At 38.6% G+C, this 12,849-nt stretch overlaps 1 protein-coding gene across 2 annotated transcripts in view; it reads left to right on the top strand.

Annotated features, from left to right (window-relative positions):
* MXI1 (MAX interactor 1, dimerization protein) overlaps positions 1-12,361 on the top strand; it is a 92,770-nt gene extending 80,409 nt beyond the window's left edge. For both annotated transcript variants that reach the window (XM_027529278.1, XM_027529279.1), the window contains exons 4-6: positions 2,310-2,424; positions 3,028-3,199; positions 9,830-12,361. In XM_027529278.1, coding sequence (XP_027385079.1) covers positions 2,310-2,424; positions 3,028-3,199; positions 9,830-9,993 — 451 coding nt within the window. In that variant the 3' untranslated portion in view covers positions 9,994-12,361. The remainder of the gene's footprint in view (positions 1-2,309; positions 2,425-3,027; positions 3,200-9,829) is intronic.
* The last annotated feature ends 488 nt before the right edge of the window (positions 12,362-12,849 follow it).

Here is a 12,849-nt window from a genome sequence, read left to right as displayed (position 1 = left end):
TTCCCATCTCTTTCAGAATTTTCCACAGTTTATTGTGATCCACACAGTCAAAGGCTTTGGCATAGTCAATAAAGCAGAAATAGATGTTTTTCTGGAACTCTCTTACTTTTTCCATGATCCAGCAGATGTTGGCAATTTGATCTCTGGTTCCTCTGCCTTTTCTTTGAACTGGCTTGGAGAATTTTGAGCATTACTTTACTAGCATGTGAGATGAGTGCAACTGTGCTGTAGTTTGAGCATTCTTTGGCATTGCCTTTCTTTGGGATTGGAATGAAAACTGACCTTTTCCAGTCCTGTGGCCACTGCTGAGTTTTCCACATTTGCTGGCACATTGAGTGCAGCACTTTCACAGCATCATCTTTCAGGATTTGAAATAGCTCACCTGGAATTCCATCACCTCCACTAGTTTGTTCGTAGTGATGCTTTCTAAGGCCCACTTGACTTCACATTCCAGGATGTCTGGTTCTAGGTCAGTGATCACACCATTGTGATTATCTGGGTCGTGAAGATCCAGAGTGACTTTAAAATTGTTAAATCTCATTAACCAGGAATCCATTGATAAACTTTTAAGGAAAATTAAACAAAATTATTTTTCTTTATCCACGTCAGGTATGTCAGGTTTCAGCCTGGAGCCAATTATTAGATTTGAGTTATTAAACTCAATAGAGAGATTTGGAATGGAAATGCTAACAGACCTCTTAACTATGCTGGCTAGAAGGTACTAGAAGAATCTTGACAATTCATCAGCCAAACCTCACTTCACTACCCTTAACATCCTTGCCTGTCAGTGACATAATTGGCTGCCTTCTGCTATCCCTCCCTGAACTTGCTAGCATTTGAGAATGTCTCTTGACATTATTTCTTATGTATTAAGACAGAGAAACCATAGTTTGACGGGTGAGCTAGTAAACCATCTGACCGTCTTTGAGGAGAAAATGGAGGATGTGTTTTGTTCCTGTGGCAGTTGACACGGTTGCTAAATATTCAATTGTAGTTCTTTAAAGAATAGGGCTAATCTGTGAACACATTTGTGGGCTTTCTTTTCAGATATACTAACTTCTGGATTAAGTTATACATTATGAACCGCAGAACCAGATATGTAAACTAATGTTGTTTCAGGGTGAAATTATGTATCCAGAACTCTCATCATGGTAATCATAGTTCCTATTGGGTACATGGGCTTCTCTGGTAGCTCAGCTAGTAAAGAATCTGCCTGCAATGGAAGAGACCTGCATTCGATCCTGGGTTGGGAAGATCCCCTGGAGGAAAGCATGTCAACCCACTCCAGTATTCTTGCCCGGAGAATCCCCACGGACAGAGGAGCCTGGCGGGCTATGGTCCAGGGACTCACAAAGAGTCAGACAGGACTGAGCAACTTAAGCACAGCAAAGCAGAACACACAGGATCCATGGAATGTAAATTCATGAGGCTGTCTGCTAGCATATACAGGAAACATTTCCCTAACCTGCCCACAGGATGATGAGTATGTTAAAGAACACAGTGACTTTTGGTGAAGAATTCTGTCACCTGGCTTTTTTCCAGGTGTAGAATATTGGAGGTGGGTAGTACGAGAGGGGAGAGGGAGACAGAGAAATAAAAAGGAAAAGCTAATAACTGATACACTTAGATATTAGGAAGCAGGGGACTATTTTATAGGTTGTTGATTCAGTGCCTGGAATTGACCTTAGAGCCATATATTTTGTCTCACCCTGTCCTCACTGGCCACAGAATTTTGCTGTTTTTGTTGTGTTGGATCATATGAAGTTGTCATTTTTATAAGTGAGAAAGGGCTGAGTATCAGAAATTTTATATGGTTTAAACTAATGCATAATAATATAAACACTGTAGGATGGCTACAGTTGTGGAGAGGAGTGTGTGTCTATGTGTGTGTGTGTGTGTGTGTGAATGAAAGGTGGAAGGGAGGAAATGGAAATTTATGAGCCTTTTCGGGTAGTGAAGCTGAAAACCTCTAACCTAGCCTTGGTTTTATACATGCAAAATCAAATACAGGCGCCCAGTGTTTTTCTACTTCTACATTAATACAGTTGAGAAAGTTTATGGGACTGGATAAAATTAAATCACCTGTGACAGAGATTGGCACTGGGGATAATAATCTGAAGTGACCAACGTCTGCGGCGTACAACACAAGTGGCGGAAAACTGAAAGCCAGTAGGCACACCTGCACTTGCATACAGATACTCTTTTGAAACTGAATAATGTGCAAGTTCTTATGTGTCTTAAAATAGGCTTTAAGATGTTTTTAGTGGAATATCCAGACTGCTGATTTCACTTACCTTTGTCTTTCTTAGACGAGCTCATCTTCGCCTGTGTTTAGAACGCTTAAAAGTTCTGATTCCACTAGGACCAGATTGCACCAGGCACACAACACTTGGTTTGCTCAACAAAGCCAAAGCACACATCAAGGTAGGAATTTTTTTTTTTAATCATATTTTCACATGACTCTCTCAGTCCTGCTCTCTTTTTAGTAGTGATTTCTGTCCGCATATATCAGCTAGCTCACAATGCTCTCCTTTAATGACTGACCTCAAGATAAATTTCCTGAAAATTTAACGCTAATCTGATAGGAGCAACATAACCTGACTACACTAAATTGTTTTGACAGCATGGCCATTTGAAGAGCTGGGAATACTAGGAAAATAACAGTTACTCTGCTGATACCCGAAGGAAGGCAGTTGTGCCCTCTGGTGGAGATGACTTCACTTGGCTGTGTCCCTCAGTGTTTTTCCATCAAACTATAATGCAGAGCAGGTTTCTCTTTTATGGCAATAACTTGACAGACTTTGAAAATTCCATATTGTTCTAGTAATGTAGCATTCATTATATACACAAAGTGAAGAAAGAACTATTTTTGATGTTTAAAAATACATATTTATGTTTTTATACACACACGTATACTTGTATAGTCATTCATGTTTTCTCTGTCAAAGAAGAAATCTGAGATGTTAGGGAGGAATCCATTTTACTGTTTGTACTGTACAACACACAAATATCACTGTATCATTTCAGAAACTTGAAGAAGCTGAAAGGAAGAGCCAGCACCAGCTAGAGAATTTGGAACGAGAACAGAGATTTTTAAAGCGGCGACTGGAACAGCTGCAGGGTCCTCAAGAGATGGAACGAATACGAATGGACAGCATTGGATCAACTATTTCTTCAGATCGTTCTGATTCAGAGCGAGGTAGGCAGTGAGCTTCTTCCCTAATGAAACAAAGCGTCCCTGTCTCTGAATTTAGAGAGGGTAGGATGGGTGGCATTGTGTTTGCTTCCTTCTTCTGCACCAACACTGTATGTAGCATTCTAGAGTTTATGCAGTCACAACATTGTCTAGCAATGCCTGTGTGAACTGTAGAACATTTTTTCTTGACTATATATATATACACACACATATATATATATATCAAATATTCTTTGAAAAAATTTTAAAGTTGTAAGTTTTCTGTAGAAAATTGTTGAGTTCTCATATACCCTTCACCCAGGTTCCTCTAACGTTAATCTTATGTAACCATAATACAGCTATCAAAACCAAGAAATTAACATTCATAAAATACTATTAATCTATTAACCTTATTCAGACTTCACTACTTTTCCTAATAATGTTCTGTGTCTGATCCAGGATCCAGTGTAAGATCTCCATTGCCTTAGAAATATTTCTTCAGTCTTTCTTTCGTGACCATGACACATTTGAAGAATATTGGTCAGTTATTTTATACAGTGTTCCTCAATTTGGGTTTATCTGATGTTTTCTGTTAGACTGAGGTGTTACACATTTGAGGGAAGAAAATACCACAGAAGTGATGTTGTGCCCTTCTTAGTTCATTATATCAGAAAGATACATGACGTTGATATGTTTTATTACTGATGATGTTTTTATATCTGTATTTTAAACTACCACACCCTCCATTTCTCGTAACATCTGTCCCAGAACATTTGTCTTTGACATAATTAAAGAAAAAAACAACCAGAAAAGAAATTGTAATTGTTTGAATTTTACTGATCTGTTCATCTATAGCTCCCACATCAGGCCTCACACCACAATAAAAGATCCCAGAGGTGAACTCTGGTCACTTCATATTTGGGAAACTAGAGCTCACAAGATTTTGAGCATTCTGAAACAAAAAAAGAGAAAATTTTGTAAAATTTCTTTTTATGATGCAAATTTGAAAAAATTTTATTATTATTTTGGTTGCTGTGCAAGGACTTTCCTCTAGTTGTAGTCTAGAGGTTCCTCTAGGCTACTCTTCATTGCAGTGTACAAGCTTCTCATTGCAGTAACTTCTCTTGTTGGGCTCTAGAGCCCAGGCTCAGTAGCTGTGGCATATGGGCTTAGCTGCCCTGAGGTATGTGGAATCTTTCTGAACCAGGGATTGAACCCATGTCCCCTGCATTGGCAGGTGGATTCTTAACCACTGGACTACCAGGGAAGTCCTATTATGGAAGATTTAAAACATATACTAAAGTAAATAGGGTCATGAACTCTCAGGTATCCATTATCCAGCTTGTACAGTTGTCAACATTTTGTCATTCTTTTTTCACCTGTTCTCTACCACCCATATGCCCTGACCATTTCTTCTGAAGTTTTTAAAATCAAATCTCAGGTAACATTTCATTTTGTTCCTAAATACTTCAGTATGTTATCTTTAATAAATAGGACTTTAAAAAATACACAATACTGTTACATCCCATAAAATTGAGTTGGCCAAAAGTTCATTGCTTCAGTTCAGTTCAGTTGCTCAGTCCTGTCCGACTCTTTGCAACCCCATGAATTGCAGCACACCAGGCCTCCCTGTCCATCACCATCTCCCAGAGCTTACCCAAACTCATGTCCATTGAGTCAGTGATGCCATCCAGCCATCTCATCTTCTGTCATCCCCTTCTCCTCCTGCCCCTAAACCCTCCCAGCATCAGGGTCTTTTCCAATGAGTCAACTCTTCGCATGAGGTGGCCAAAGTATTGGAGTTTCAGCTTCAGCATCAGTCCTTCCAATTCACAACAATTTTATTAGATTGTATTGTGATAGCTCTCATATCAGTGTGCATATTTTAAAAAAACTTCAGTGAATTTTCATGTAGCCATTTTAATATTGAAGATGGAAGAAAACATTTTCAGAATATTATATTATTTCAAGAAAGGTAAAAATGCAACTGAAACACAAAGATTTGTGCAGTTTATGAAGTTGCCGTGACTACTCAAATATGTCAAAAGTAGTTTGTGAAGTTTCATGCTGGAGATTTCTTGCTGGATGATGCTTCACAGTCAGGTTGAAGTTGTAAACAATCAGATTGAGACATTAATTGAGAACAATAAACGTTATGCCACATAGGAGACAGTCAACATACTCAGAATATCCAAGCACTGAAAATCATTTGCATCAACTTAATTATGTTAATTACTTTGTTTGGGTTCCATTTAAGTGAAAAAAAACCGTCTTGACTATATTTCTGCATGCGATTCTCTGCTGAAACATAACAAAAGCACTGTTTTTAAATCAAATTGTGACGGACAATGAAAAGTGGATACTGTACAATAATGTGGAATGGAAGACATCGTGGAGCAAGCAAAATGAACCACCACCAACCACATCATCCAAAGGTTATCTTGTGTATATGGTGGAACTGGAAGGAGTCCTCTATTATGAGCTCCTTCTAGAAAACCAAATGATTAATTACAATAAGTACTGCTCCCAGTTAGACCAAGTGAGAGCAGCACTCAGTGAAAAGCGTAATTAGTCAACAGAAAATGCATTATCTTCCATCAGGGTACCACAAGACTGCTTGTTTCTTTGATGACCAGGAAAAACTGTTACAGCTTGACTGGGAAGTTTTGATTCATCTGCTGTATCCACAAGACAGTCCACCTTCTGATCCATTTATTTCAGCCTTTACAAAATTTTCTTAATGGAAAAAATCTTAGTTCTTTGGAAGACTGTAAAAGGCACCTGGAACAGTTCTTTACTGAAAAAGACCAAGTTTTAGGCAGATGGAATTATGAAGTTGCCTGAAAAATGGCAGAAGATAGTGGAACAAAACTGAATTTGTTGTTCAGTAAACTGCTTGGTGAAAGTGAAAAATCTGTCTTGTATTTTTACTTAAAAACCAAAGAAACTTTATGGCCAACCCAATAAAACCAGATAATCCTATTTAATGTCATCTAACACCCAGTTTCATCAATTTTTCTCAAAAAAGGCATGATTGGTGTGTTTGAGTAAGAATCCAAAGTCTACATTACATTTGTTTGTACCTTTTAAGGTACAGTTAGCCCTTGAACAGCACAAGTGTGAACTGCACAGGTACATTTATATGTAGATATTTTTCATTAAATATGTGCTACAGTACTACATGATCCATGGTTGGTTGAATGTGCAGATAGGGAGGGCTGACTTAACAGTAGACTCAGATTTTTGTCTGTGTGGAGGGTTGGCATCCTTAACCCCCCATGCTGTTCAAGGGTCAACTATACTTGTGTAGTTTTCCCTTTCCCACTTTTTTTTCAATGCCATTTATTTGTTGTAGAACCTGGGAAACTGTATAATTTTTCTTACCGTTTCCCACATTCTAGATGTGGCTGAATGAATCTCATGGTGTCATTTAACATGTTCTGCCTTCATATTTCTTGTAAACTGGTTGATAGGTCTAGGGGTTTGATTATATTCAAGTTTTTTTTTTTTTTTGAGGCACGGATACTTCATAGGTGGTACTGTGTACTTCCTATGCATCAGTATTATTTTTAATTGTCCCATGCTAGTGATAACATTGGTCATTGGGTTCAGAAACATTGGTCATTGGGTTCAGATGATGTCATCTTGATCAGATCAGATCAGTCGCTCAGTCGTGTCCAACTCTCTGTGACCCCATGAATCGCAGCACGCCAGGCCTCCCTGTCCATCACCAACTCCCGGAGTTTACTCAGACTCACGTCCATCAAGTCAGTGATGCCATCCAGCCATCTCATTCTCTGTCATCCCCTTCTCCTCCTGCCCCCAATCCCTCCCAGCATCAGAGTCTTCTCCAATGAGTCAACTCTTCGCATGAGGTGGCCGAAGTATTGGAGTTTCAGCTTCTGCATCATTCCTTCCAAAGAAATCCCAGGGCTGATCTCCTTTAGAATGGACTGGTTGGATCTCCTTGCAGTCCAAGGGACTCTCTCAAGAGTCTTCTCCAACACCACAGTTCAAAAGCATCAATTCTTTGGCGCTCAGCCTTCTTCACAGTCCAACTCTCACATCCATACATGACCACAGGAAAAACCATAGCCCTGACTAGACGAACCTTTGTTGGCAAAGTAATGTCTCTGCTTTTCAATATGCTATCTAGGTTGGTCATAACTTTCCTTCCAAGGAGTAAGCATCTTTTAATTTCATGGCTGCAGTCACCATCTGTAGTGATTTTGGAGCCCAGAAAAATAAAGTCTGACACTGTTTCCACTGTTTCCCCATCTATTTCCCATGAAGTGGTGGGATCGGATGCCATGATCTTCATTTTCTGAATGTTGAGCTTTAAGCCAACTTTTTCACTCTCCACTTTCACTTTCATCAAGAGGCTTTTGAGTTCCTCTTCACTTTCTGCCATGAGAGTGGTGTCATCTGCATCTGAGGTTATTGATATTTCTCCCGGCAATCTTGATTCCAGTTTGTGTTTCTTCCAGTCCAGCATTTCTTATGATGTACTCTGCATATAAGTTAAATAAACAGGGTGACAATATACAGCCTTGACGAACTCCTTTTCCTATTTGGAACTAGTCTGTTGTTCCATGTCCAGTTCTAACTGTTGCTTCCTGACCTGCATACAAATTTCTCAAGAGGCAGATCAGGTGGTCTTGATACATTAATTCAAATGTATCCACCTTTTGCTTAATAGTTTGTTATTGATGATTGTTGCCCTGATCATTATTTTATTAGGTGTTCCAAAATAGTGATTTTCTATCATTGTTGGGTTTATTAACTTTTTCTTCTTTAAAGAACATTTTTTCATCAATTTTCTGGTTACCTTCAAATAAAGTCTTTACTGGAAAGATGGGATAAATGCTTGTTTTTGCTTTATCAATTTTCCGAGTAATGAATTGGCACCTTAGCAACCTCCAGAGTTAACTTTTTTGTTTAGCTCTTTGATTATCTTGTAAAGTCATTTTTTCATGTACTGAATATGTCCCAATCCACTGTAGTCATTCTTGTTAATTCTTTTTAATATCCGAATTTCCCATATTCTGTGGGAACCTTTCAAATAGGTTTTTAACACAACCCTAGGAGTTCGTGGGTTTGTTGTCATTATGTAAAAGCTTACTTTTGTTGTGTGGCACTTGAAGAATAGTAGTTCACCAGAAGCAGCAGCAAGAGCCTCAAGGTCATAATGCATTTACGAGTGAGAGGCATAGCAGAAATAACCCTGTGTAAGGAGGCAGACCTTGGTCCTCCTCTTTCTTTTGCTGGCTACTAAGCTGTGTGATCTTGTTCAGTCTTCAGGCTTTAGCTGCCCTTGCTGCTATTGTCTCCTCCTTGTACCCACCCCACCTCCAAATTTCAGAGAGGTAGTATGTCTTCATCATACTATTCCTGTTCTTACCTGGCAGCCCTCTTTCTCAGCGTTAGGGACTTTTAAATTCAGCATGCTCTGGATAGGGTGTTTTGATTGTGTTTCCCAACTAGAGGTCGGATGAGTGTTCTGTGATCTAGGAAACACTAAATAGCCTGTGAAGGATTAATGGATATGAAGAAAATAGTTATGCATTCATAGTATTATTTGTACAGTTTGTTTCGATAACTGAGTGCATTTTAAAAAGACTGCGAAAACTTTTTGAAGCAGTAAGCCGTCTTGAAAATTATATTCTTCAAAATAACTTGCTCTGTCTTCTTGTGCTCAGCTAGAATCCACTTTTCTAAAGCAACTGTGATCAGTATGAACTGTTAAAATCAGGGCCAATGTGAAACATCAGGCTTTTGAATTTAAGAGAATTGAAGGGAGAAAACAGTCTTTCAGCTCCGTTAAAAAAAAAAATATTGCTTTTTATGTATTATTGCTGATTGCACATGTAGTATTTAACAATTAAAATACAGTATGTATATATAAATAGCTGGGTCACATATGTATTTAGATTTTACCATGTTTTGTTTTTGAAGTAAAGTTAATCAGCACCAGTATTTAAAGTAAAATGCTTTTACTATAATCTTTACTATAGATCTGACTATAATCCAGAGACTCTTAAGCCTCACGCCCTCATTTCAAGCTTTATTTGATGAAAGAAAATTAATTTGAAGACAAATCTGTGTTCTCTTTGCACTTTTTAATCATGGGCTTATTATGGTTACTGAATAGTCAAGAGATCTTTATGATGAATCCTGGAAGTCTACAGAACTATGCCACCAAAGGCCTGGATGGAAACATATTCTAGTTCATCTATATTGTTTATTCTCCCCCTCCCCACCAACCCCCATGAAGGGAGTTCTGCTTCAACATCACTGAGAATTAATTTCTAGTTTAAGGCAAAACAGATGTTAAACCACTCAGGATTGGGATCTTTTAATATTAAACACTTAATTCCCAAATAGGTCAAGTGCTTTTGGTGGGAGGTCTAGACAGACTGGCGTCAAAAGCTTTAGTAAACTTGCTGCATAAATTGAGACCACCACTGTATACCAGACATTTCTTTGCAAATATATCCGTTTCTCATCTTCGGTTCCTTCTGTTCTTAAGAGATCGCTGATAACAGTTTGTATAATAATTCCTTTATACTACAAAAAGTAATTACTTTTCCTCATGCCCTGTTAGTTCTTGCAAGTGCACATGTACTAATGTTCCTCCTTTTTTCCCTTTGGCAGAGGAGATTGAAGTGGATGTTGAAAGCACAGAGTTCTCCCATGGAGAAGTGGACAATATCAGTACCACCAGCATCAGTGACATTGATGACCACAGCAGCCTGCAGAGTATTGGGAGTGACGAGGGTTACTCCAGTGCCAGTGTCAAACTTTCGTTCACTTCCTAGAACCCAGCATGACATGACAGTGCAGGGCAAAGTATTCACTGGGCCAATTCAATCCAAACAATCTCTTAAATTGGGTTCATGATGCAGTCTCCTCTTTAAAGCTAAGCAAAACTATACTTGAACAAGAGTCAAGAGACCTCTATTTAAGCAAATACTTAGCAAAAAGTGGGGCAGAGCCTTCCCTGCAGAACAAATATTCATATTTGAAAATCACAGTTTCTAATGGCAGCAGAAAATGTGTGTGAAATTTTCTCAATTTGATTTAGTTGATTTGAAAGAGGACACTGGAGATTACATCCTCTTTTCTAGTTTGCTCCTATCATATTGATTGAGTAGACACATTTAAGGATGGGATTATGAACCCTTCCTGAGCTCTTTGGTCCTAACAACAAACAAGAATCAAACCTATAGTAAAGACAAGATAATCAGGCATTAATCTTGGATAGCTAAAAAGCTATTAAAACAGCCTAGGACAGCTTATCATGAAGCCTGTGGATGATCAATTCTTTATAAAAAGGAAAAAAAAAAAAAAGCTCATTTCATGCTCTGCAAAAGGAGAGACTCCCATGAAGCCTTTTGAAAGGGATCATCATGCAGCTCAGCTTTCTGTTGGATTCCATGCTAAGCAAGCTAACCTTATCCTGCATTGTTAGCACTAGGGCAGCCAATCGCCAGCTCTACAGTCAGCCGCCCTTAGGCCCTTGGGGAAGTCCCTGTGCGTGACAGCGTCTACCACGCAGGGCCTGATTTTGGATTGAGGGGCCAGAAGGAAAAAGCTCCACGTGCCTCCATGTCTGCGTGGGCCAGAAGAGTTGTACACGCAGATTAGCAGGCCAAGGTCTGAGCCACGGCAGCATTTTTATTTCAGATTTTGATAACTGTTTGTATGTGTTGAAAACCAAAATGACATCTTTTTAAAGCTTGTCCATAAAAAACATAGACGTCTTTTATAGTGTAAAACACATGGGAAAAAAATCATCTATTTTGATGCAGCATTTGATAATGATAAAACACCTCACACCTCACTCTTTATAGTGCACAAAATGAATGAGGTCTGGGCTAAGTAGAAAAAAGGTCAGTGCTGTTTTTGTTTTCTTTTAGAATCATTACCTTTTATCATCTCTTAACCATCTGATATCTATAGTAGACACACTATCATAGTTAACATAGTTAAGTTTGGCACTTGTCTCATTTTAATGTAAAGATCTGCTTCCGTTTCCTACAGGCAGTCTCTCTCCTTCCTCACAGCCCCATTGTGCAGGTGCTATTGTTGCTCTTGTCAATATTTTCAGAAATGTTATTTTAAGTGAAATTTCTAGCCTGCACTTTGATGTCATGTGTTCCCTTTGTCTTTCAAGCTCCAAGGTTCTCCCCAGCCCTCCCCCTTATCCTGGGAAGCCTTGGAGACCTTATCCTGACTCTTTGGACTTTGTATACTTTAAATAATTTAACTACCCTTAATTACTTAAAAAAGGAAAAAAAAAGCTTTATGATTTTCGTAACTTATTGCTGATTTTAATGGGTTAATTTCAGTCCTGTAGTTTTATTTTGTTTAGATAGGGCTGGGCAAGGAAAAAGAAAATAAAGACAACCATATTTAGCAGTGCAGTTGAGTTGTGTGTATGTTAAACTATCCTTTGTAAGTAGCACTTTTAACAGCTCTCACTGCTTCTATATATGAAGTGAACCATCTTGGTCATACACAAGGCCTCATCATATACTTATTTGTTCTTGTGCTCTTCCCGTGCCTCCAGAAATATTTTATCCTTGATTGTGGTATGTCTGAGTGAAAGAAATTCTTTGAAGTAGATGTGTGAAAAACTGCATGCCTTTAGAAGCCCCTTATTAGAACTTGCTACTTCAGGTGCTGGGGACTTAATGCAAAACATGGTAAAAGAAATTTGTTTCTGTGGCCCAGGTAAATTATTTCTGGTTTCATTTATAATTACTCCTGGCCAAGTCAAAATATTCCTCTATATGCTTACTTTTGACTTTCCCAAGGGAGACAGTTTGAAGACTCTGCTAACTACCATGGAAAGTAAATGGAAGCCAGTGACAGTTTCTGTTTTGTTATTCCCATGGCATTCACTTGAATCACTTGCCTAGGGCTGGAATTTGGGACTTCATTTAGGTGAACTTGAGGCGCTGCCATTTTGCTGTATATGTAAAGATGGTGGGCTGGGAAGCCTTTGTCACAAACCTATAGGACCTATTTCAACTGCCCCCTAAACTACTCCTTCCCTGAATTTGTTTCCTTTGGGGGAAGGGGATGGATTGTATGATGAATAAGTATTAATTTTTTAAAAGACAAACTGACTTTGAAGATACAAAAAGTTAACCACAAGAAATAAAAATTGTGAATGAAGAATACCCGAGTGCTTTTTGTACCACCCTTCTCTATGAAGGAAAAAATACGAATGAACATCCACACCTTGAGAGGCAAATCTCTTTCAGTGTCCATGTTGATACTACTTGTGGTCGGAATTAATGGCAGTTTAAAATCATTGCCATTTCCTGTTCTATAGTTTTAGAACAGGTGCCTTCTTGACTGATAATTCCATATAACCTAACTGCAGATGGTTTAATGTACCAAATTTTAATTTCTTCAGGCAGGACACAAAGCCATTTATCATTATCTGTTCTCCAAATAACTTTTTAGGGAATCCCTTAGGCTATATACTATTATTCAAATTGAAAACCAGTCTGGAGGGTCCCACTTAATCCTCACTAACCTGAGTTAACACTGCCCCCTATATAAAAGATCTGTGTGCTATGATGTGTGCTCACTCACTCACTCATGGCTGACTCTCTACAACCCTAAGGATTGTTGCCTGCTAGGCTCCTCTGTCCATGGGA

This window comes from Bos indicus x Bos taurus, chromosome 26, assembly GCF_003369695.1.
Source record: "Bos indicus x Bos taurus breed Angus x Brahman F1 hybrid chromosome 26, Bos_hybrid_MaternalHap_v2.0, whole genome shotgun sequence".
NCBI classification, from domain to species: Eukaryota; Metazoa; Chordata; class Mammalia; order Artiodactyla; family Bovidae; genus Bos; species Bos indicus x Bos taurus.
Note: the sequence above shows the minus strand (reverse complement) of the source record. Positions and strands in the feature narration are given on the sequence as shown.